A 25,213-nucleotide genomic window follows, 5' to 3' on the forward strand; every position below is an offset into this window, starting at 1 on the left:
TTTTCTTAAGCTCTCTTTATCTTTTTTTCCCCTGGCAATATAAAATTGCAACAGCTTCATAAACAATATTAAAAAAAAAAAAAAAAAAGAATCTTTTATTCTTTTCTCTACTCTTTGACCACAACAGGCAACAAAACCTGAACAATTCCCAGAGAGTGATCACATTTAAGGCTATCAGTTTAATTAGAATGAACTGCTTAGGAGCTTTTTCTAACCAACAAAAACATTACAATGTTTTGGTAAAAGCTTCTACATTTCCTATATGATGAGCATAGCCTCGGAGTAGTTTTTAAGAATACATATATGTCTTTTTGATGTGGTGCCATTTAGGAGCTCCATAATGCAGACTATGAAACAAAACTGAATATGAAAGAGCAAACCACTTAAGCATTTGCTTATTTTTAAGCACATAAGTCATTGTACTGTCCCAAAGGACTTAGTATGTTGTGGAATTAAACCTTAAGTAACAGCCAGAAAAATGCACGTGATAAAATATATTTGTAAGTGAAAAAAATAGATTTTTCTGTGGCCTGAAGAGTACTAACATTGCTTTCAAATTCTTGAAGATTAAAATCTCGTCTTGAAAATTTTTACTTATGACATTGAAACCCACAAAAGTTGCCATGCTAAAAGCCTTTATTAAGAAGGCCAACCTTTCCAGAACTGTCATTTACCCAGACTTAGAACATGAACGAAGCAACACAACTGTGAAACAAATTCAGTCTGAAGTTCAGAAACCACATGCTTGTAAGCTAGTTTCCTCTGTAAAGTTAGCAAATGTTAGCCCATGCTAGCATGCAGTGTTACTTTCAAAAAGAAATAAAAAAGAGGTAGCTGACCTTTTTCATTTTCTGTTCATTCATACACAAGTTATGATCAGGAAGATTAGAATAAAAAGCAATACCCATCCCCGCTTTGATTTTTGCATTTTGAAAGCAGTTTTATCACGACTTCAGCATCCCATTGTATTCAGAAAAGCCAGCATAATGAAATGCACACAGGATACGAAACAGGACTCTATTCCGTTTTAGTTTGTTCCATTTTCATTGTTCAGTGTAAACAACTGATTAATATACTGCATAAAAGGAACCTTTACAATCTATTGATACCTTTGATATCTATAAAAGTGATAACATTCAGAATATTTGACGTGGAATTCCACGGCAGGTTCTCCAATACAGCCAAGGACAGCTGTTAAAAAAAAAATCTTTGATACTCTCTCCTACCCAAATGAAGACAACCCCCAAAATCTCAAACCAAATCCCACATTTTATAAAACAAAACAAAAACACTACTACCAAAGCAAACAAAAAAGCCCGACACCTTTCAAGCCTTTGCATTTTTAGACCAAAATCCTTTTGGCTTATTCATGATTCAGAGCTATAAACGCACTGCAGTGCTTGTAGGGCAACCTACAACCAAAAAAAAAAATCAAACAAAAAAACAGATGCTACAGGGGAGGGGAAGTAAAGAGCATGGGCAGGAGGAGCTGAATTGCTATGGTGTCTGGTCCCCTGCCTCCATGACACTGCAACTCTGCCCAGCCCTGCCACCCCACAGCTGGAAAGTGAGCCTGTCCCATTGAGCCTCAGACCTTCTGCAAACATGAGCACAGGGCACGTTTCTTAGAAAGAAGGAAATCCTGCTGTCCTCTCAGAAGAGCTATACAAGAGACATAAAAGGGCAGACAGTCTGGTGGCAGAGCTGGCAGATCATAGAATTGAGGTGGTGTCAGTGGCTTGGGATAGGCAGTGTGAAGTTTGCATCATTAGAAAAAAGTCTTGCAAAAAGATTTCCTTTTTTTTTTTTTTTTGAATAAAATATTATGAATCTTTTATTTCTGCCTATGCAAATTACTCTCAAGAATGCATATAGGCTGCCTCAATGCCAAGGGCCAGTAATTTATCATTTGCTACCCCTACATCTACTAGCAAAACCCCATCATATGGACGTTTCAGTCTGCAGTACCACACCACCAGAGACACACCTGGCGGGATGACTGGCCATCCTGCTGAATCGCTTCCTCACTGACCACACATGAACCTCTCATACATTCACAACGGTGTAATGCTCCATGGAATAACGTTTTTTCCTTTGCTATCTTGGAACCATTTCAGGTACGCTGCTCATCTCTCTAGGACAGGCACATAAAACATGGTAAAGAATTAATCTGTTGACTTGGTATTCCCTCTTTTCCTCTGCCTACTGCCTCTTCAGAGCCATATAAAAATGCAGACTTCAAAAGGAGCAGACCAAAAATAGCTACCAAGCGTTAGAGGTTTTCACATTTTAAATGACAGCAAAAACTTTGCTAATGACTGTTTCTGTTCCCAGACACAGTGTCACCACAACACACAAACTAAGCAAGCCCAGTTCTTCCTTCACCCTTCCATTTGCTCAAGAAGTCAGAACACACCATCACAAAGCATAAAAAAATGGTATAAAAAGAGGTAGTGAGAGCTCACAGAGAGGAATTTAAGGGGTAGAGAGACCTGAGAAAAACCTCAGAGGAGGAACACACTCAGAGAAAAACTAAAGCAATTGCTAAAATTTTGTTCGTGTTAGTGTGCACATGTCGTTGAGCTCTTCCCCAGTGTCACAGCTCTAGTTCAGTGGAACTCCACCATGGACACATTGAGTCCCCTGTGCCTGCTCCAGGTGGTCTGCATCACATTGCAGCTACCTCTCAATCAAAAAGGATCAGTATTCGAGAAGAACTTGGATATCTGATAAAATCTGCTATCCTATGCAGCCATTACTTGACATCTTCTATGACTGTGTCAAACACCACAGCATGTCAAACGTAGAAATGATTATGAATTCCTTTCAGCACTGCTGAAGGCTGCTGGGTCCCAATCTTTGTGTTTCTAAAATTCAAAACCTCAGGAGAAGGTTGAGCACACCTTCAGTGAATGGAAATCCATTAGCCACAGCTGGATCTGGCAGCATAAGCAGCGTTCTTTTCTCATGATACAAAGCTACAATACTTAGCACTCACCCAACCTTCCCTATTAGAATGATTTCCTATAAAAAGGATCAATACAATGGTATGCTTGGATTTCTGATACAGTGGGATGGCATTGTGCAAACAAAACAAAACCAAAAACTATGGAAATTGGGCATCCAGAGATATTATCAGTGAGAGAAAATTACAATGACAAGGAAGTATCAAACCACCACATTTTTAATGAGGAGATTTAATCTAAAAGTCTGAACATGCATGTGCAAATCAAGCTCTGTTTATATTTAGGAGGCTTTGTAATAATGGAAATGGTATGAAATGTGGTGGACTTCAAACCAGCTTTGTTGAAGGTATGCTAAGCCCAAAGCCGAGGCAACTTTAGGCAAACAAAACATGGGTGCTCCTGCTATCACTTGGCTGCTGGAGCATCAAACAGTGCTGCAGTCCAACCACTCCTGAGTGCTGTGTTCCGGTACCAGACACAGAAGATTACCAGTTATCCTTTACACAAGTTGGGAAAAAGTACCATCTGAGACACTGTAACATCCCTAGAGCATGAACTCATGAAAGTAAATCATATTATCTTAAAATAACCTTCATCGAAGGGATGTCCATAAATGGCTAAAATGTACTTCTGTGCAGAGTAAGGCAACCAGGTCTGTCAAAAGTATATTTTATAAGATGAAATATAGTTAAGGTTAAATGGAAAACTGCACTGCAAACATTTCTCTTGAGCACTAAATGCTTTAATTCTATAAAACAATCAGTGCACTAGGTAGAGAAGAAAAGATACGTTTATAACTGATTAGCAAAACTGCTTTTAATGGCTTTTTGTACTACTGTGTTCACTCTTTGTAAAAATACCAATGTATAAGAGAAAATGTAGGTCTGGGGAAGGGTTAGAGCACAAAACCCTCTGAAAAACACATCTAAAGGGACCACAGGAATCAGTTTATTGATTCCTGCCACAACAGATTTAGCTAATCCTAGGTTTGCATCCAAGCCCAATCTGAAGCCCCTGTTCCTGTGGTTGGTGCTATGTGCCTGTAAGCACCTTTTTCATCTGGTATCATGATTTTAACACCTCAAACTCCAAGCCAGGAGGTGATAATATGGGCATTCAGTGAGATCATTCACTACTCTTTAAGAGTCCTTAGGGCACAGGATACAAACCTGCCAGAAATGGGAGTAAAGGCAGAAACCCATTGAAGAAGGAATGAGCTCCTAAATTTCTTTACCCACATCAAGGAACTTGTTCCTTCTCCTCCCAGGACCTTTACACCACCTTTAATGTGCTGCCTCCAAGCACAGAAGGGAAGTAGCTCACCCAGACACCTGCATGTCTGCAGCCTTATATCCCAAGTGCTGTACCCACACACACTGTACACATCGTACCCGGATCTCCTGCACTTTGCAGCTATAAACTTCTAAACAAAACCTTAGTCCTCTGATAGACAGGGTAACTGAAAGGCGAATTAATCCCAGTTAAAGGTGAGTGACATTTATGCATTATTAAGGAAAACAGTGAGCCAGCTTCCCTGTATCAACTGTGCTTTGAATACGCAAATACGCTCTTAAGATTTGAATCAGCACTAATAGCGTTTGTTGATACTGCTGAATTCTGCAGAGTCTTGAACTTTTGCTAAAGGACCTTTTCTTCCCCTTTTTAAAAATGCAAACCACTATAAATACAGTAAAACAAGCAGAGCATAGGAGACGATAGAAAGTGCAAATATGGACACAGCTCAGCAAAATGACACAAACCTAAGAGGGAAAAAAAAAAAAAAGAAGAACTTATGCTAGATCTTACTGTGGTAAGTGTCGAAAGTCTTCTGAATACTGTTCATACTTGTAGTTCACAACGTGCCAGTGGGAATTGTAATATTTACAAGCCTAAAGAAAAAAACACAACAGTAACAACAATTATAGTAATTTTTCAGACTCAGAGAAGTCTAGAAAAGAAAAAAAAAAAAAAAAAAGCTGAGGAGTCCTCAGTTTAGTTCTCTACCAAAAAGGGAGTCCTTTTTGGTAGAGAACATATTCTTCTCTTTTAGACCTGGTTTGAAGGAAAGTGAGTTCAGATGTTTCTACATTTTGAAGCACAGTTTCCCTTTTAAATCAACTGATCTGAATCATACAAGACTGGGGGAGTGAAGGAGGGGAAGCTGAAAACAGTCTTTACTAGTTCTCATACCCTACTTTGTAAACACCCTTAATTAACATCCTACTTTGTTAACACCATTAAATAAAAACACCACCAGCCCCTCAAAAGGCAGTACTCAGTTTAGGCCTCTACTTCTCGTTCTGACTGATTTTCATTCTTTTACTGTTCAGGAACATATTAATAGGATTATCATTTCATTTCTCACCAGGGTCTCATTTTCCCCTTTGCACTGAATTTGCTCAGTCATCTCATCATTTCCTTGCAGTTCTTATTTTCTAAAAATAACCTTTTAGCTGGTTTTGTATCTCTTCTGAAATTGTCCTTAACATACAAATCTCCCTTAATAAGGGAATCAGACCTGAACAAGGACCTGAAGGGTTTTATTATGCTGTCAAATAAATCAGAACAACTGTGACTTACTCGATACAGAGCTTCTATCAATGCAATTAAACACAACATGACATTGTTAGGTGCAATGAGAGGCACAAGATATGTGTTTATTGATAACATACACATATAGAATAAGACAAATGATGCTATGCCAAAATTCCCATCAACAGAACGCAAAAGGAAAATTGCTAACTGTACCGTATACTGCAGAATTTTCCCCAATATTGTGCTATTTCCTCCCCACTCTTCACTTGAACATTAGCACCAGCCCACACAAGATGGACAGGAAAGAAAAATAAAATAAAAGAAAGAGGGAAACAAGCGTAAAACCTAACAGCAAAAGCTGCTGCTGAAGATCACGGGGAAAAAGAAGGGAAGTCATAAAGGAAAATGGTAGAGATCTATGTTAGATAAAGAAGCAGCAGCATAAAGGGTAATATAATCTAAGGTGAGAACAGGAAAAAGTCTTGCAGAAAGGCATGGAAAGGATGAGACTGCAGGAGGCAGAGAGAATGGAAAAAAAGATCAAAGAGACTGGAACGCAAAATGCTAAGCAGAAAGAGGAGAAGAAATGGCAATAAAGAGACAAGATAGGTTACACCAACTGGGAATATTTGCTCTCTTTCTCGCCAGCCTCTTCTGATATTCCCATGGGAGTTGCTGCTTTCACAGCGATCTTCACCTCGGAAGGGACAGAAAGGGGATTTACCAGGCTGCTGGAGCAAAAACCAAAATGGACTGAAAGCCTAAAGGTGGTGTTCTCTAAATTATTCAGCACTGGCTTAATAAATATCCTTTTTAAGTCTTGTGTATGGTATTGTAACAGACTGATTAAGCATCTTACAAGGTCGGGTCTGAAGGCTACACCACTCTGATGTTGTTCCTACATTGCTCTGCCTTTGAATAGACAAAAAAAAAAAAAGAAAAAGGAAACAAACAAAAACAATCAGAAAAAACAAAACTCAATGCTTTTTCTTGCCACTCTTCAATAAATGACATTGTCACTTCTGTGTTTGTGTGTCCTAAGTTTCATTAAGCTATTTAATTGTCACCTGGGCTATAAGAGTACTCTTACAAGAGCAACACGTCCGCTGTCTGTACAGGAGCCAACAAACAGCTCATTCATTGAGTGTTGCGAGGAGGAGCACAGACCCTTCAGTTCACACTTCACTCTCTTTCTACTTGGCAAATGAAAACTAACTGAGCCTTGTACTGAAAGGATGGCTTTTCCCCTGTGGTACTTTCGTCACCAAGTATTCTACTTAACAGATGCAATTAGTGTCCACAGAGAATTCTCCACATCGGCTTTAGTGCAAACATTACAGACTGATGTGTTCCCAAAATAGCCTTTTCTCTTCAGAATATCCCTTACTGTATTGACGTCTAAAAGGTTTTTTATTGGAAATTACTATTGGAAATTGAATTTTAGTAATGAGGAAAAATACCCAGCAAGAGCAAGAAAACCCTTTCTGGAGGCAGAGATTTCAGCAGGAGCCCAGAACTGGCAGAGAGCGGAGGCACCGCTGCACAGCTGTTGAGCTCAAGTGGACTTGGGGGGGAGGAAAAATACAAACTGAAATGGAAGCCCTGGGACGTGGGCGGGCTGGCACACGTTTGCATGAACTTTCCTATTCCGCTGTTGACCAGGCAGGCTGTACAGACCGTTCCCAGGGGGAATATCAAATTCCAATTATTTTCCCCCTTGCCCACCAGGTCCAACTTTTCCTTAAAGAGGCAGACTACCCCACAAGCTTCTTTCACCTGCATCTTCTTAGCTTTTGTTCTGGTGGTGACAGTGTGATGGCTACCGCAGTGAGAGAGGAGCTTAATAAAGACTTGCCCTGCAATGCAAATGAACCTTTTGGATGAAGAAAGAAGAAAAAGGGAAGTGAGATAAACACAACTGAAGCAAACACTTGAAAGCAACTGGAGTTTCTTTCCTCCCCAGCTTCTATTCTCTCTAAGACAGCACTGGGTGTGCAGTCCTGGGAAATACGGCCACACGTACGACAGGCATTCATGCAACAACCCAGACACCTGTGGAGAAACCCGATGCACGGAGCGGTTCTGCCACCTCGCCTGCCCCGAGGAGTTAAGTGGAAAGCCGGAGCTGTTGAACAGGGAAGGGCAAGCGCAAGGGCTTGGAAACAGAAAGCAAAGAGCATCCAGAGCTGGAGGCAGCCACGGCACCAAAGGGGAAGCTGCAGAGCACGCTGCGTTCTGCCTCAGGGTCGGTGACATGCTAGTAATGCCTTCCCCACCAATTCCCCTTCCTGGGACCTTTCCTGCAATGACCAGAAGACACCGCAAAAAAAATTGGGAAAGAAACTGGGAAGGTGCTGTGACAGCCCCAGCTGAAACTCTGCTCGCCCATGCCCACCAAGAGCCAGCAGCTTCTCAGCCAGCTGCTGGCAAAGCTGGACCTCCACTTTAGGGCTCTCAGAGCCATTTCCATACCAACACAGGTCACATATACAGCAAAAGGGCAGTGACACAGAACAGCAACAAACCACAACATTCAAACACGCTATTATTTTAAAATATTAAACATTAAATATTTACCCCTTCTGCTATCAAAACACCCACTAGAGTTTAATAATACATGTCATTGTCCTGATGCTACTTTTCTTCAAACTATTGAAACCAGATTTTGAAGTTAGGAAATTCATTGTGATGAATAACAATAAAACTTTGTGACATTTATCAACAGGAGTTCCCATTTTGAAACGTGCAAGTACAATGGAGATTAGACAGTGCATAAAGATCCTAAGAAAACAACTGTGCTGACACACAACCACCTTCAGTAATTATTCAGTGGCTCTTCTAACATTATTATTAATAAAACTGATGTTTAGTCGTTACTTAAAGGTTCTGGACAGACAAACTGCAAAATCTCAAATAGAAAAAAATGCCAGATGAATGACAAGGGCTATAAAAAACTTAATGGAGCTGACAACTCCAACCTTCCTACCTTGAAAACTATACAGGAAATTAAGTTTCAGTATTATTACACTATCATTTCATTTTGATGCAATGCTTTTCAGCCAGCATAGTCCCTCCTGCGTGAGGACTACAATTACACCCCCAAGTGAAAAGGAGCGGTGCTGGGGTGCAGGAAAGAAAGCTCTTCTGACTGTCGGGAGCTCTCTCTGGGAAGTTTGTTTCCTCACTGTCCTCATTGCTCGGAGTCATTTCCATAAGCTAAAACACCACAATCTGACATCAAATAGTGAGTCACCAGACAGGTCTAAGTCATGCTGCATGTGGAAGGGCAGCCTGCCGTTGGTGTGCCCTGTTCCCGGTGTCTAGATTCCCTGATGTGATGCACTGGCAGACGGACAGATATTAGGCTGGGTCAGGAGGTACCCAGCCTATTTGGGAGGGATGAGACGACTTCTCAGCGGCCTGTCTGGACTTACTTTCTGCAATTACAATGAACAATCCAAAGAAGCTTCTTCAGCAAGGTGCTCTGTTCTGCTCCTGCCCCTGCAGAGCTCCCAGCACACCCCTCCTCACCCACGTGGCCAACACATCTATAGCACACTTGCCCCAAACATTTTTGCATGGAGCACCTGGCTCAAGTTGTTTTAAGAAAGGACATTCTAAATTGTATTTAGAATATACATAAAGAGTATAAATGAATAAAGGGACTCTGATTAATCAATTAGAAAATCTAAAATATTCTCTTTGCATCCTTAAAAAATATTTAGTTATCAAAGAACTATTTAAATACTCATTTAAAAATAAATACAATTAAATACTCATTAAAAAAATAAATCTTAATTTTACAGTCTCAGCAAAAAGGAGACCATTAGACATCTTATTTAAAGTAAATTCTTCCATCCCACTCGTTACCAAATATCTCAACATCACTAACAGTACCTAGACTGAAATCTGTTACAAGGGCCTTATCATAGCAGTCTCATACTCGTTCTAAATCAGGCAGCAGTACTTCATGGACAAGGCCACCTGAACTACACCAAATGTCCAGAAGGATGAAACAGAAGACGATCATGCACCCAAGCTATCACAATGGTTTCCATGCTGTGTCCTCACACTGTGCCGTATTCACCTCCCCTTCAACAGCAGACCCTGACTCAGCTCCATGTCTTCGTGTCACAGCTTCCTAAACTACTGAGATAGTGAAGTGCTCATCAATGGTTTGACACGGTCATTACCACTTTGTGGGGAACACCAAAATAGCTTCAAAGAAACGAAGCTGTACCTGGCCTTTGTACAGCTTCACCAATGGTCCGATCAGGGATCGGACGTTTAATGCTGGTTTTAATCCTGGCTCCAGATGATCAAGTATGTACAAGATGGATTCCTTTGCTGTTCATGAGACCATTGCATATCTGAAGGAAGAGAAGCTTCCTTCACTGCGTAAAGTGTTGGGGTTTTCGCAGCTCTAAAGAAAGAAGTGAAGGTCACCAGCTCCAGCCCTGCCCAGCCACCCCGAGCTGCTGGACACCAGGCCAGAACACAGACTGCTGCTGGGTCCCTACAGACTGGGGCAATCACTGCAGGGACTGTAACCATAGATCGTCACAGCACCTCAGCCTCAGTTTTACTTATTTTTGGACTAGAAACCATCTTCTTCCTGGAGCTTAATTTGTTTTATATATTGCTCTTGGCCTTGTGGCAGAAGTGGAACATATGGATTACTACTTTAAAAGAGGGTCACATCCTGCCATTATTCCATGCACAGGCTTAGTCCTCTGGTACTGTTTTTTCCACTACTTTCCTCCCCTCTCTCGCTCCCCTTGGCTTATTGGTATTGCAGAGAAAGCAAATAGAGCAGCTCAATATGTATTTTATCAGGTTGTCATTAGCATCCCCTTGGAGTACTCAGCTGTAATGATTCCCAGATTCCATGCACTAATGTTCCATTTTTAGATCCACCGCTTTCCCTGTAAAGCAGCGAGGACAGTGCTGGCCTTGCAACTTGAGGAACCTTAAAATAAAAAGCAGACCCCAAAGTGTTGAAAAGGCAGTGAGAACTCTGGGAAGGTAGATTATTCCATAAGCCGTGTTATCTTTTAACCCTCCTGTCATTGCAAAAGATGGCATGGTTCAGGCAATTTGAGCTGGCAGTGAGTTGCTACTGCTCTTTCTAGACCTGCTACTAGAGAGAAATATTTCCTATAAAATGTCATGTTGCATAGAATTTAACAGCTATGTTTCTTTCTAATATTGGATTTTTTTTCCTGACTCTCTGTGTTTGTCTGTAACTGACTTTTCATCTGCAAATTATCTTGTGGTTATACTCCATAGGAAATAGCCCATACTCAAAGTAGGAAGCCAGGTGTGCAAAACCCCAATCTGTGAAAAAAAGGCAGAGAACACATGGATTACTGGCTCATTACTAAGTGAGTGTGCTTGTATTTCAATGTCTTATAGAAGTTGGCCGACGATTTGATTCCCTAAATCCATTCTGCTAATGGAAGTGATGGGCTATATTTCAAATCCGTAGTGAAAGATAGAGAAAATCCAGAGAAGTGGCTGAAGTAAACTTGGTGGAGATGTTGGGTGCACAATTCAAATATCTTTCAAAGAAAATCAATAACAATCCCAAATATCCCCGAGGTAGTAGGAGAGCAAGCAGAATCTTCTTTTTTAATCTGAGACCACATCTGGAAACAATACAATTATATTTTTAAAAAAGAGATAGCAGGAAATCATTCCTAGTGGGGTTCTAACTGCCACTGAAGAACTCTGCTTGACTTTCTACAGTAACAGTAGAGCAACCTCTAGATACTGATAATAAATATAAACCTCTACGTATCCTTCATAGTGAACCTCTTCCTCTGATAGTGGTAATGTACACCTCAAATACATAATAACTAAGAGTGTAAAACCACATCAAATATATATACATGCATATATATATATATACACACTGAAAAAGTTATGGATATTTTCTCAGCTCAGAGCATTCTGGGTACCATTGATTATCACTCACGTAAAAATATCAATAGCAATGGGCTAGCAGTGACAGGGAATGAATTGGAGAACAGTGGCATGAGGGATAGATTCAGTACATTTGTAGTTTTTCTACACGCAAACATATAAGAGCTAGCACTTACAGACATGTTGTTAACCTCCCTCCTCGCCCCCTCCCCACCCTCCCTTCTGGCCTCCAAAAATCAAACCTGATTCAAATCACCTAAACAATATTAAAACGAAGAGGATGTTCACTATCAACACAGCAATGTCCCCACAAAACCTTGGCGTTATTTGAAAAACAAAGGATACAGACATGAGATATTTACCTCTTTAACAAATAAACTTTCTGCTTTTTGTTCTGCATCTTCGGGTACAGAAGGATACAGCGTCCTGATTTCCAGTGAAATTGTGTCTGTCTGACGATAAACAAATAAAAAACAAATTAGTCAGGCTGACAGAACAGCAGTTTTGTCTCATGAAGACAAGAGAACCAGTATTATTACTGCTTGCATTTTTCTTTTTTTTCTCCATGCAGACAATAGACATGCACACCAACTGCAACCCAATTCCCTCCCTCACACACTATCAATGCTATCAGCTAAAGAATTCATTAACAAGCAAGGGCAGAGTTCAAACAGATTTCTGGGAACAACATTTTTGCAAGCAAACTGGGATCCACAGAGACGTGGATCTCCAGAAGGCCCCTCCCTCCCCCCAACAGGCCGGGCTTCCCTTAGTCCAAGGAGAGGCCAGGGCCCCCAGCAATGCTCCTCTGCGTGACCCAGGACCTCCATGGGATGGTCAGGCAAGTCAGTCCCTAGGCAGAAATCATGAGGGGAGGTTTTGGGGCACTTGGAGTTAATCCGCAGATCAGGCCCACTCATTTTCTCCACTGTAAGGTGGAAAGCAAACCAGTGACCCACACCCCAGCAGACCAGATTTTGCTCTCGGTTACAAGGGAATGACTCCACTCGAGGTAACCTAGGGCTGAAACCAAGCCGCATGTCATCTCGCAGCTCATCCTCCCTTCCCTTACAGAACGGCACGTGATTTGCAGGGGAAGGCCTGCTGCTGATGGCTGGCTTAATGAGGAACCCGCTGCTTTCTCCGGCCACGAAGCAGCCTGCACCACCCAGTGCTAATGGGTAGCCCAAGAGGGTCTGTTTCATATCCCCAGTCTCAGGCTAAAAAGGGATCGTTCTTCCCCATGAATCGAAGCACCCAGGCTGCGTGTGACAGTCACCTGGCTGGTACTGACTGCATTGCTCTTTGCAGCTTACAAACGCCACGCTGGTTCCTCCTATGGCTTTTCCTATGAGTAATTCTGAGAGAAAGGCATACATCACCCAGGCAGATGCAGACATCATGGGGTTCCCCAAACTTTTTCTATCTCAGCTGGATAGCTGAGGATACAGCACAGCTAGAACACTTGGGCTCCAACAAGTTGTGATGGTCCCAGCTCAGCATGAATAAACCCTCTTGTTCTGATAAACTATGCAAGCTTTCCTAAATGTAGATTACAAGGCTCTCTCTTTGTATGACCAAAGCACACATGCAGCAAAGATTTACACAGTCATTTAGTCTATGAATAAAAGAAAACCAATGGAGAAATATGGATTTTGAGGCCACACGTACTGACAGTGAGGATGGCTGGATCCTTCACTGCTTAGGGACTCCCAGCAATACCCACCGCCTCTGGGAAACACTTGCTTTCTTATTTCACACATGCATAACATTTCTAGTCCATTTTTTTTAAGCAGTGCTGAGAAGATGCAATCCCTGAGCACAGCTGAAAACCCACAGATGCGGCATCACAGGAGCCCTTCACCAGGCTGGGGCCCAGCCACCAGCAGCAGAAGTCACAAAACATGCACGCTGCCCTTCCACAGCATCACAGCTGCTGAAGATGATCAGCAGACATGAGGTAGAGCAGGAGGCCACAGACGAGAGCCGTGATGAACTCCGTATCTCGCACTGACCCTATTAGGATGGTGACTAAGCTGCAGAGAGACCAACAACCTCTTCTGCTTGACCACAATAAAACGTATTTGCCCTGCACACTATACAAAAGAGTTTTCAGTATTCATTTAAAATGCATACCATTTTTTTTAAAAACCAAATGCAGCAACACTTCCTGTAAACTGCTGTCAGCACACTGACCAACACAGCTCAGCGTTCTCCTAGTGGGGTTGCCGTGCCTGCCTTCCCTTGGAGCTCCTGTGAGGGGTTACAGGGCTGCAGCAGAACAAGAGCTGGAGCTGCAATCCACGGCTTCATGTGCAGCACTTGCCCCCACTTTTTGTCTCAACGAGACTGCCCTTTGGAGGAAAGTAACAGAGCTGTGCAAACCCGAGAAATCGCTAACAGGGGGCTTGCTGTGCTTGCAGGCTTTGCCAAAGAATGTCGTGGGTTTACTTACATAGAACTGTGACATGACAACTGTTGTGTATTGTTATATTTAAACTTGTTTTAAAAACTACAAAGCACTTCCCTTCTGAGAATTAGTTACGATCAACCACCGAGCTGCAAAAGCCTTGCCACAAAAACACTTCCTGTTCAGAGCCGGTTACTTCCAAAGCTAACTGCCCTTAAAGGCTGATCTGCCATGGCATTTGTTCACTGAAGCCTGTTTTCTTCAAAAAAAACAACTACATTTCAACATCAGATTGAATGCTGAAGGGTTAATAATAATAATAAAGGATTTTACTTAACAAATCCATCATTTCTAGCTGCATTTTGACTGCAATCTCTTTAGGCAATCATAGCATTTGTGTGTTTAAATCAAAAGTTAAAAGGCTATCTTCTAGTTTGTGAACGCAGAGACTCTGATAACCATATAAGGCAGGTATTAACAAAGCCACAGACTTCTGGGTATCAATTTTGTGCAAATATCCTACACCCACCAATGATTTCTGGCACTGAGCCAGCGTCTCCTTTGCATAAAGCTTTGGCCCCAAGTGTTTGATTAGTTATAAGGTGTAATTTAATTAAGCAACTTCTCTTGCTACATCCACTGAAGAGTATTTCTACAGTGAAAACCACAGGCTAATATTGTCCCTTATCAAAGATTGATTAGGAATATTATTTTCAGACAGGGTGCACTTCCCACCAACACAGCCAGTGCAGGATTTGAAAATGGAGTTCAGACTCCATCAGGCATTTCAAACATTTGCACTCTGAATCTATCCTAACAGCTTTTAGTCTGAAAGCGTGTTACCAGTGGTTGAACCTTCAGACAGATACATCAAAAATGATTACATTTACTTCCTGCAAGGGCAGCCCTTCTAAGAGAGCTAACCGCATGCCAGCAGAAATGTTCGTATTTATCAGTACTTAGATTCAGTCTCTCCAAAGAAAAGCTGCTCAGGCCCATTTCCATCTAAGTAAACTGCTTTCCGTAACAGCAGTGAAAACTGCAAGGAGTTAGCCCAAATTAAGAAGCAAGGATCAGGTGGAACTGCAGTATAAATGCTGCTGCTGCATGGGGCTGCCAGCAGGCTGCTGCCGGCCCTCCTAGCACAGACCTTGCCAGCGCAGACCTCGCACAGACCTCGCTAGCACAGACCTTGCAAGCGCAGGGCAAAGCGAAAGGAAAGCAAGCACAGGGCTTGTTGGAAGGTCACAGGAACACGCTCGGTGTGAGCAGCTGTGCTCTCATAATGTTTGCTTTGCTAACTGCTTCACTCTGTTTTTAAGAAGTAGAAGTGCATCCATCCAAGCCCAGCTGCCACTCACTTTCCTGCTACTCCTACCTGACATGAGTTTGCATGAGAAAGGTCCCGAATCATATTGTGGTGAGCAACGCACCAAACTTCTGCTCTTCTCTGATGAGTAGATACTGCCTACTGCACAGGAAAGTGGTAGGTAAGTCAGGTGCTATTGAAAAGAAGCTGCTGGTCCACTACGGTAACTCTGCTGATGTCAGAAACAATAGTCAGGAGTACGGGGTGATTTCCAAGGAGCTCCCACCCCCTGGTTAGAGCTGCCCTGCAGCGTACATTGTCACCCTTCCACGCGAAGAAGCAATGGTTTTGCTCACTCTCAGGGGTCACTTGCATCAGGGTCCCTTGTGAACGTCTGTACCTGAACAGCTTTTGTCCCTGCACGGTGGTTTCATGATTAAAAAACAGGGAGGTTTTGGCTTCTTCCTTATTCAGAACGTAAAAAAAAATAAAATAGCCTGGCAACAGGTGCACCTGCTCTGACAGCGTGCAGCAGCACTACACAGCCCCTCTTCTGAGTCCTCTGAGCTACTTGCAGGGTGCCTGGGGGGGCTTTCAGAAGCCCAGAAGAGCCAGGAGCACACAGAACTTGAACAGGTTCGGCATTGCCAGCTTGCAGAGGCAAGCACTGCTATCTGACACCTGTCCTAAATCTAGGCAATGAAACTGTTCATCCTATTGCAGGTTCAAATCAGATGTATTTATACGTTTAGTTTAAGAAAGCCTAATTTCTAAACAGATTTTTATTTACATATATTTTTAAAAAGGAAGGCGTGAGGAGAAAGAGGAACAAATTTTCATGACACAGAATTTAGCCTTTTTTTTTTTTAACCTATTAAATACTTTCAGCTGCCTTTTAATGATAAATAACATTTATCAACATGTAACTGCCACATATTTACCTATCAAACCCCAACACAAGCATGGTGATAGCAGAGAGGTGCTGCCCTAAGGGAGGGTACCACCGATACCATCAAAGACTTGAGATCCCAGAGAGATTTAACAAGAGACTGCTGCGGGCTCAGTGAATTTTGTAAGGATAGTGACAAGAAGAAAGGACGGAAAAGTACTTAGGAAAGGGTATGGCAAGCATTTTGACATGAAGGCCCTTAGGAGCAGAATATCAATGTATGGACAAACTCCCACTTACTCCCCAGTACAGTGCACGCTCACACTCATGACAAGGAGCTCCTATGAAGCTGTGCAGATCCTTCCCCCACACAGTTGCTGCACTGCTACAAATGCAAAGTTTTGTAGGAGAAATTTCCACCGGCCATTGTTTCCCAGAACAACAACAGAAGGACTACGTGTTTACGGGATCCAGGAGCAGAGCTGCATGCTATTTTCAAAGGGAAATTGGACTTTGGGCAAGCAGGAGCAGAGTTCGCAAGCAAGGCACTGCTAGGAAAACAAGAAGTGGAACTGATGGGATTTTTTTTTTGTTTTTTTTTGTTAAGAATTATTAGGCACAGTCACAAAAACATGAAGCATCTTTTCCCCAGCTGGAGTTAAATCAGAGAATGCATCTTCATAACACATGCTGTATTCCTCATTGAAATGCAGGGACATGGAGGAATCTCAGGTTCAGACTGATACCAAGAAGTCTTTGCTGTCCCACAGACTTCTCGTGGGATGTTGGAAGTGACTTACAAAGGTCTTGTGAGAATAACTGCATTACTATTAAATACTACAGATCCAGAAATGGCACATCAGTGTTAAAAGCCAAATTTTCACTTATTCTCACTCCTTCACCTCACACATTTGCTTGGGTTTCACTCTTAGTAAACTTTTGCTAACACAGGCCCAGAGTGGGGCTGCATCATCACTGAACTATGAAGTCTGAAGCAATTCTAATCATTGCTTTTAAACAGCAATGTCCACCATTTCCTGGGGCATTATCACATTAAGTAACACTCAGAGCCAGCCTGAGCATCTCCTAATTCAGTCAGACCTGGATCTCTTTCTACTCAAATGGCTGACCCAGACTGCTGTGCACAGGTGATATTTCAGCAGGAAGGAGCAGGGCTATAAATAGATGCTCTGCAGCTGAAAAACCTGTCTGCTACTGAAGCTCTGCAGCCCTGTCTGGTGACATAAGATCTCGTTACTGCAGCGGACTTCAACAAGAAGATAACAAAGAAAGGAGACTTTTATTGCAAGGCAACGGACCTACCCCTGCCTCTGCTCTGTTATGAGTACAGGTCACCTCTACTATGCAAGCACCTCTCTGTGTTTTTTAATTGTTATTATTTTATTAAGTATGCTGTGTTTTGCAGTTATTCTCCATAACAGAGAGGAAAGAAAATAGAAGTAACTACGCTAAAGGCCAGGCTGCAACTGCTAAAAATGAAATGAAAATAAGGATATGAAAATATGGTTTGACAGGCAGAGGTCCTGAGCGGTAGGACATGATTCTTCTTTTGCTGAGAAGAAACAGCTGCTTTTGCTCTGCTGACTTGGGCTCAATTATTCTAAATCCAGGGGCTCAGGGGCCTTGTGACAGCACACAGTAAGTCTAGTCAGCTTTATAATGCTAAATTTCAATTTCATAAATTCACAAATGTGCAAAATGGATAAAGGAATTAACGGTGATGTGGAAATGTATTCTGTTCAGTTCTCTCTCAATCCCACGAGCACATTAACTCAGTTAATGCCACCAAGGAAATAGAGCCATTTAGTAAAACAAAGCAGTCTATTAGATTAAGCCGGCCCCGCAGGACAGCAGCAGTGCCATGAGCTGATGGGAAGGGCTCTCACACAGCAGCTACAATTGGTCACAGATTGAAATGTATTTCCATTAGAGAATGCCTATTCATCAAAATCTTTTACAGAGATTGGTTGATTCTGAAGAAGTCGCTATAAGGCGAGGGCAATCTGCCAGCCCACTTGCCCGGCAGCATGTCTCCCAAGCCCCCCTGCAGGCAGCCCCTGCCCTCCTGAGCCACCCCTGCCCCAAATTTCCAGATTCCTGGTTTCTTTGCAGCTCAGCAGGCTGAGCACTGGGGAACCGTGGATGAGGTCTGGCAGCCTTGCAGCTGCGGGCTCTGCTACCCACAGCCTGTCAGCATCACACCACAGGGGCTGCCTTGGCACTGGGGACTCTGCGTCCCCATCGCTCAGGGACAGCTTGCCAGATCTCCATCCCCACTGGAGAGGAATTTGAGAAAGCCCCAAAACCAAACAAAATTCAAGTCTGTTCAGGTTTACCCTTTTCGTGCAAACTCAAGTTGCTCACACAGCTGGGAAATATGTTACAGTTGCCACCTAAAAAGCCTGACCGAGCAGAAGTCCAAGAGACATGGGTCAACTCTAGTGGCCAACTATATCCAATAGAATATAGGTTCAGACTGATTGTAAGTAAATTATGGAAGTATAATTCAATTAGATTATAATAGAAAAAAATCCAGCTCAGGCTAAACTGCCACTGTGTTGAGCAAACAAAGTACATGTTATGGAATAAAACATTTTATGAGGTCTTGAAATATGTTTGGGAACAACCAGGGCTTTGTGCTGTATCTAATACTGAACTATAAACTCACTCATGTACGAATGTCAGGGGGGAAAAAAAAAAAAAGAATGAATTTGGTAGGAGATGAGTAAGGAGCTATGTGTAAACTAAGAAAAATCTTAGAGAGCCCTCAGGACACTTTTGTGTCTCCCTCTAACAGGGTAAAATATACAAGTACACAAACTGAAGAGAAAGAACAACACACATTTGCCTTGTACTTACTGAAAAGTCATCATCAGGGAACAATATCAGATCTTTAAACAGGCTATCCCCAATATTTTTTTCAATTTCTGTGATGACAGCTTCATAATCCAAAGGCTCCAAGAGTTTGGGTTTTTCCTGCTGTAGAGAAAAAAAAAAAAAAACAAAAACCAAACAGATCAGGTAATCTTGCTACACTCAAATTCTCTCTTTTTTTTTTTTTTTCCCCTGCATAAACTGAGATCTTCTGCATATTTTTATTTATTTTTTTTAACACCAAAATATGAATGATGACCCTCCCACCTCTCCTTAGCTTGCTGCAGCTGAGCTGATTCATAGAAGAAGAAGTGAGGAAGCTGGGCCAGTCATAATGGTTTTCTCAACCTGATAATTCAAGGGCAATTTGTCAGCTCATTACAGAGACTAAACCCACCACATTGTCTGTCATTCTCTGGAACACTCTTTCTCTGTAAATATATGTAGAACAATAGACAGATGGCTGCAATTTGAATGGAATATAAATATTATTTTGATAAATATTTTATAAATATTATTTTTTTGTAGAATAAAAGTTATATTTTACCCACTGTTCTTGCACTGTGCTATTCAGAATAACATAAAGCTTCCTCTCCCTCTTAGCTAGACCAAAACCATGGCATATCAGAAAAGAAAGCTCCTACATCTCCATAAACCAAAATTCTCCAATGGACAATCTGATGATTGTCCATAGCATATGGTTTATACATATAATATACACATGGTCCATTGTACATGTTTTTCAGTAATTACAGTCATCTCAAAATTGTACCCCGGCCCTTGGGTACACTGTTTACCCTTCTAAATTAAGTTCAAATCCTCGTTTGTATCAAATGGATCTATGAAAAGTTTAATTAAGTATCAGCAAGACAAACACACAAAATAGACTAAAACATGGAGATACAAATGCTCCTATAAAGTTATTCAATGGCTGTTCAGCTTATCAGACACAGAATAACCACGGAGCTCCCTGCAGGTCACCCAGTCCAGCCCACTATTCAAAGCGGGGCAAACTGGGTCAGGCTGCTCAGGAACCTGTCCAGACAAATCCTGAAAACCTCCAAGGATGGAGAAGCAATTACAAATATTGTAGCTGTTCCTTCAACAGTTCAGTCTATTACCTCTCTTAGTTGTGCTTGTCAGCTTTGAAGTTAATAAATTTCTAATAGTCAGCAATATTTAGTATTCACAGGCCAAAGGCTGTATCAACTGATGTTGAGATATTAAAGACACAAAAAATAGATAAGATCGACAAATAACAGTAATAAATAGAGCTTTTTTGAAAGCTCTTTCCCAAAGAAACTGGCTCATGAATGTTGCTGTAGGATGTGAGGGAAAGGGGGGGAAGAGAAACAATATTTGGCCTATCTGTCATGAAAGGGACACCAAATTAGAAATAAAATTTGGGACTGTTTAACAGGAAAACAAAACCAAAAACTTATCTTTAGAAAATACACTGTAAAACACAAGGTCCAAAAGAGAAGAATCATCTTTAAAACTTGATTAGATTCTGTGACAGGACTGTGCACTAGTACATGATGCTCAGGTAAGACAGGGCACCCTAACAGAGCTCTTGAGATTTCACATTACCCCAGTCATCTTACCTCAGACTGGGGTAATGTCACAGGCCAGAACTTGGCCCCAGGCAGCAACAGCTGACATGTTAACATCCCGTCCTACCCAAGAAACACTTGGGTTGAAGCTAAAGCAGTATTCTTTAGTGTGGTGTTTTCAGTCTGCCACCTACCTACAGCAGCTCCCCACAGGAACACAAGGGGCTCTCATCACCCATCTCACCACACGCAGCTCTTTCTTCCTTCCTTTCAAGCTGAGTTAAGTCACTGCAGTACCCTTGACCCACAAGTTTTAGGCTCACCTTCATTAAATCTAATTATATCTATTTATTAAATATTCCTATATAGACATAAGTCTCCAGGAGGAAGAGAGAACACCAGCGACGCATGCTGAGTGCACCATCTGCTGTACCGCTAATGATGCCCAGGTCTGAAAATTAGTTAACTCCATCTGTGTTCAGAAGAAAGCAGAACTGTAGTAGTGTACTACAGTAGTGTACTACAGTATCTTCAGTAGGAAGCCTTACAGCAACCACTTGCAAGTAAAAAAAAAAAAAGGCAAAGTAAAAGTGAAAAAACACACGTACTGATTTGTTTTGAGGTACAAGTGTTTCTTACAGGCATTTTCCCCATGTAGTGGTTTCACTAAAACTTGTACGTTATCTGCAGAAAGTTCACAATGTTAACTGCACTGGGAAGCCTCCCTTCCTAAAGCAGATACCATAGCACTAGTGGTTTCACAACAGTCTCAGGTTTTAGCAAGTCAGGCATGCCACTGTAACCATTAATGTCCACACCAAAACCAGAGCAGTGTCAGAACAGCATTAATCTAGGTCCTGTACTCCCAAGAAACTTCATCGACATTACTTCTAATTTTTTTAAAAAGCACAAAGTACGCAAGCGATAAGTAGCTACCTTCCTCCTAAAGTTATAGAGTAAGAAAGAGCTGGGGAATCCCACAAATCTTTGGACTCTTGAAATATGGGGGGAATTCCCATAAAAACTCAGGGCATTTGCAGCTTCTCTGTGCAGAGGGGAACCACCCTATTTGCTGGGACTGAGACAATTAAGAGGTATTTCTTCTTCCCCCTGAAAATCCCTATGAGGCTGGAGTGCGTATAGCCACATCTCCTTCAAAAAAGCACACAGCTGCTCAGCCACGGGCAGAGGCAGGGTGAGCTTTGCCATTTCGGCCTCCCCTTTCTCCTCGGAAACAGGCAGCACTCAGAAAGCCACTCCTGATCAATGTCTGAAACACTCCAGGGCCAAACTTCTCCTCGACAGTTGCAAGGTCATTTATGTGGGGTGAGAATGAAACTCGAGAAAACCCTGAAGCAGAGAAACAGAGAGCGAGCACACACATCGCTCCTCCCACAGCGCTACTTCTCTGCTTGGCCATGCTGGGAGCCGCAGTGCACAAGCTGGTAGAAACAGGTGAACAGAAGTTAACAGGAGGGTCTTACAGGAAGGGTGATGCATCCAAAATGCACCTAGATAGAAGCAGATGCAACGTTATCACCACTATTGCAAAGCTTTTCAGTGAAGCCCTTCAATGTTTATGATGTTTTTCTAGTGATGCTGTGACCATTGTCATTCTTTCTACAACTTCACGGCAAAGTCCTGCAGGAAAATGCAACACTGCATCACTCCAAGTCTCACAAATCAGAGACACAAGCACTAACACACTTTGTTCAATATATTGCAGAGATAATCCAGTCCTTTCACTGCTGGCATGAAGCATGACAATGTAGTAAACGTCACACCTCTTTATCAATCCTTGCTCAGTGAGATATAAACCACAGAATGTCCTGAGTTGGAAGGGACCCACAAGAACCACCGAGTCCAACCCCTGACTCCACAGAGGACCACCCCAAAACCAGGCCATGTGTCTGAGAGTGCTGCCCAAACGCTCCCTGAGCTCCAGCAGCTCAGTGCTGCAACCACTGCCCTGAGGAGCCAGCTCGGTGCCCGGCCGCCTCTGGGTGCAGAACCTTTCCCTAACCCCCAGCCTGACCCTCCCCTGTGGCAGCCTCAGCATGTTCCTGCACATCCTCACAAACCTGCACACCAGGCAAGGCGCACACAAACCCGTCCCTGGCAGGGCCAGTCCTTTGGCTTTGGCCGAGGCCAGCACTACAGCGCTCAGCGCTGCGCTTGTGACAGCAGGCGGCAGCTGCTGCAGTTCACAGCTTCTCTCCAGAAGACGTGAATGACTGTTCAGTTCGCTTGTCACGGGCAGACCGAAGTGGTGACGTTGGGATTAGCAGATTTCTCCCTGCAAGCGCTAGCAGAGATTTGTAAATGAGCAGGGCTGATTTAAAGCTTTAATAACCAGAGTGCTGCCTCTCCTCCATTTAACTTGTCTGTTCTTCTTGGAAGCGGACCAACCGAGCGATCTGTGTGCCAAGATCAAATTATGCTGGCTTGGATTTTTATAGTGCTTTTTATATTCTCTATCTCAAGTGAGTAATGAATTACATTTAGGTGTACTGCAATGGTTGTGAATACACATCGTAAAAGGCCCTCTCTGATTCCTCACCTGCTCTAACAACCACAACAGAACCATTTACTTTACATGCTGACACTGCTGTTGACCATACTTCTGCATGTTGTTTAGCCAACTTTCCCAAACTCTTTCTGAATAGTTAAGAGGTCTCTAACAAGCGCTGGAGCCAGCACCACAGGAAGACAATCACTGCTTCACTTCAGCCCACAACTCCACGTGTGATGTTCAGTTTGAAGAGCACCGTAATAACCCACCTCGTTGAATAAGACCTACACCACAGCCTTCTGATCCGGATAACAAAAGCATTATTTTCCCTGCAATAATAATCAAAATATCCACAAAAATGATTTTAAAGAAATAGATATGGTGCATGGCTTGCCTCCAGCTGCAGAGACTTTCTGTTGGTGCTAGCACCCACCTTTTCTTCATAGTTCTATGCCAATATGACTGACATGACATCCTCCTGAAGTCATATTTCTGTGACCACTCATTAAAGGAGGAACTGATGTAACTGAGACCAACAGTGTCTGGATAGTCATCCCAAGGACTTCCCCATTCTAAAGATAAACTAGACCAAATGTTACAATTTTCTAATGCCTTAAATGCATATTTGTATATTGCCAGATACCAGTTTCTGAGTATCTGGGATTTATTGATTTTTTTTAAAAGATGCTTAAATAAACTTATTCTCCTAAAGTCCCCATGCCAAAAAGAAGAAAATGAAAAACACAGATAAAGAGAAAATAAACAATTCAAGATGATGGACTCTGGTTACCTGAAAAAATGTTTCTTAGTGACAGGAGGATCCACTGTGTATTCTTAAAAATTCAGAAGAATTGAGATGGCCAGATTCGTCACAATCAAGCAAGACTGATTTTGTGTTTTGCCAAGTTATGAACTGTGATTTTAGACAAACCAATGTCATCTACCTTTGACATACTGAAAATGACAGGCTTACAAGAGAAAGGGCCACTTACTGAAATAACATCATCTTTCCTCTTTTTTTTTTTTTTTTATTTTTTAAATAGACATCTCGATTATACTATTAACCAAGCCCAATCCACAACAGCAAAATAAATTAACTTCTGGGATGGCATCAATGTAAAGTGCTTCCCAGACTACTACTTCTTCCCTTCCTGTCCCCAGTTATATACTGTAGCTGGCACAGAACATGACTGTGGATTTTTATGTAGTTAATATATGTAGTTAATTTTATTCCACCAGGGTGGGCCAACTTAACTTAAATATTTCTTGGCCAAGCTTGTCAGAACTGAACTAAAGAACAGCCAGGACTCCATGACTTTTGGAGGAGGTGTGTTGTTACGGCTGAATTTAACCCTGTCTTCAGACCTGCTCCGATGTGTGCTGGCCACAGCTCCCTGAATATTCAACGAGCTGAAGCTGAGGCTAGAAGACCATTCACATTTAATGGAGTCACCAAAATGTCTGCTTTTTGATGGAGCGATGTGCGTGTCTCCTTGCCACCAGGCAGTGCCAAGGCTACAGTTGGCTCAGCATGCAATCCACAATCAACAAGTTTGTTGAAATCAGCAGTACAAAGGAAATTTTTCAGTGACACCCCTTCCTTCCCACCCTCAGAAGTTCACTTGTCAGGTCCAAAATGTTTAATTTGTATTGTCTTCCACCAAAACTTGGAGAACTGTACTTGGGAAGGAATCCAGTCGGTCTTTCAGAGTGGCACAGCATAACTGATATCCTGCAATGGCTGCGGTAAAGCTGACGTGCCAGTAAATTTCATTAATGGGATTGCCAGTTCCCATACAATTCTGCTACAGAGAAAATTGTGAAAAACTACAAAGATCCGCCCCCCCCAAAAAAAAAATTCTTAGTGACTCAGAAATTAGTTTCCAAAAATGCTATAGCACAAAAAGCAAGGAAACTATAGAAGATGCTGATGGGCATAAGGAAAGTGAAAAATCATTTTCTTTCACTAAAGCGTCTTTATTCAAAGAAAATACTGATTGACACCAACAAGGGATTTGCTTGACTGAATGAGACTTACCCTGTGCAAATACAGCTTTGGATGGGGTAAATCCTAATTGCTTACATAACAAATTATCATTGTTTTGAGGATCAAGATTTATAAAGATCTACCGTGCCTATTTTCCAGCTTTAAAAATCACTGTAGGAGAATGGAGAGCATTGATATCTGAAAATGGATGAGCTAAGCCAGGCCATTTTCA

At 42.1% G+C, this 25,213-nt stretch overlaps 1 protein-coding gene across 16 annotated transcripts in view; it reads right to left on the reverse strand.

Moving 5' to 3' along the window:
- Positions 1-25,213, reverse strand: part of DOCK10 (dedicator of cytokinesis 10) — a 148,026-nt gene that overhangs the window by 76,064 nt on the left and 46,749 nt on the right. For 12 of the 16 annotated variants that reach the window (XM_068691436.1, XM_068691444.1, XM_068691440.1 and 9 more), the window contains exons 2-4: positions 18,915-19,034; positions 11,789-11,878; positions 4,773-4,855 (exon numbers count right to left, since the gene is read on the reverse strand). In XM_068691436.1, the coding sequence (XP_068547537.1) occupies positions 4,773-4,855; positions 11,789-11,878; positions 18,915-19,034 (293 nt within the window). The remainder of the gene's footprint in view (positions 1-4,772; positions 4,856-11,788; positions 11,879-18,914; positions 19,035-25,213) is intronic. The other 4 variants (XM_068691437.1, XM_068691441.1, XM_068691431.1 and 1 more) reach the window with 1 other exon arrangement.

The sequence above is a fragment of the Anas acuta genome, chromosome 9, assembly GCF_963932015.1.
Source record: "Anas acuta chromosome 9, bAnaAcu1.1, whole genome shotgun sequence".
In the NCBI taxonomy this organism is placed as follows: Eukaryota; Metazoa; Chordata; class Aves; order Anseriformes; family Anatidae; genus Anas; species Anas acuta.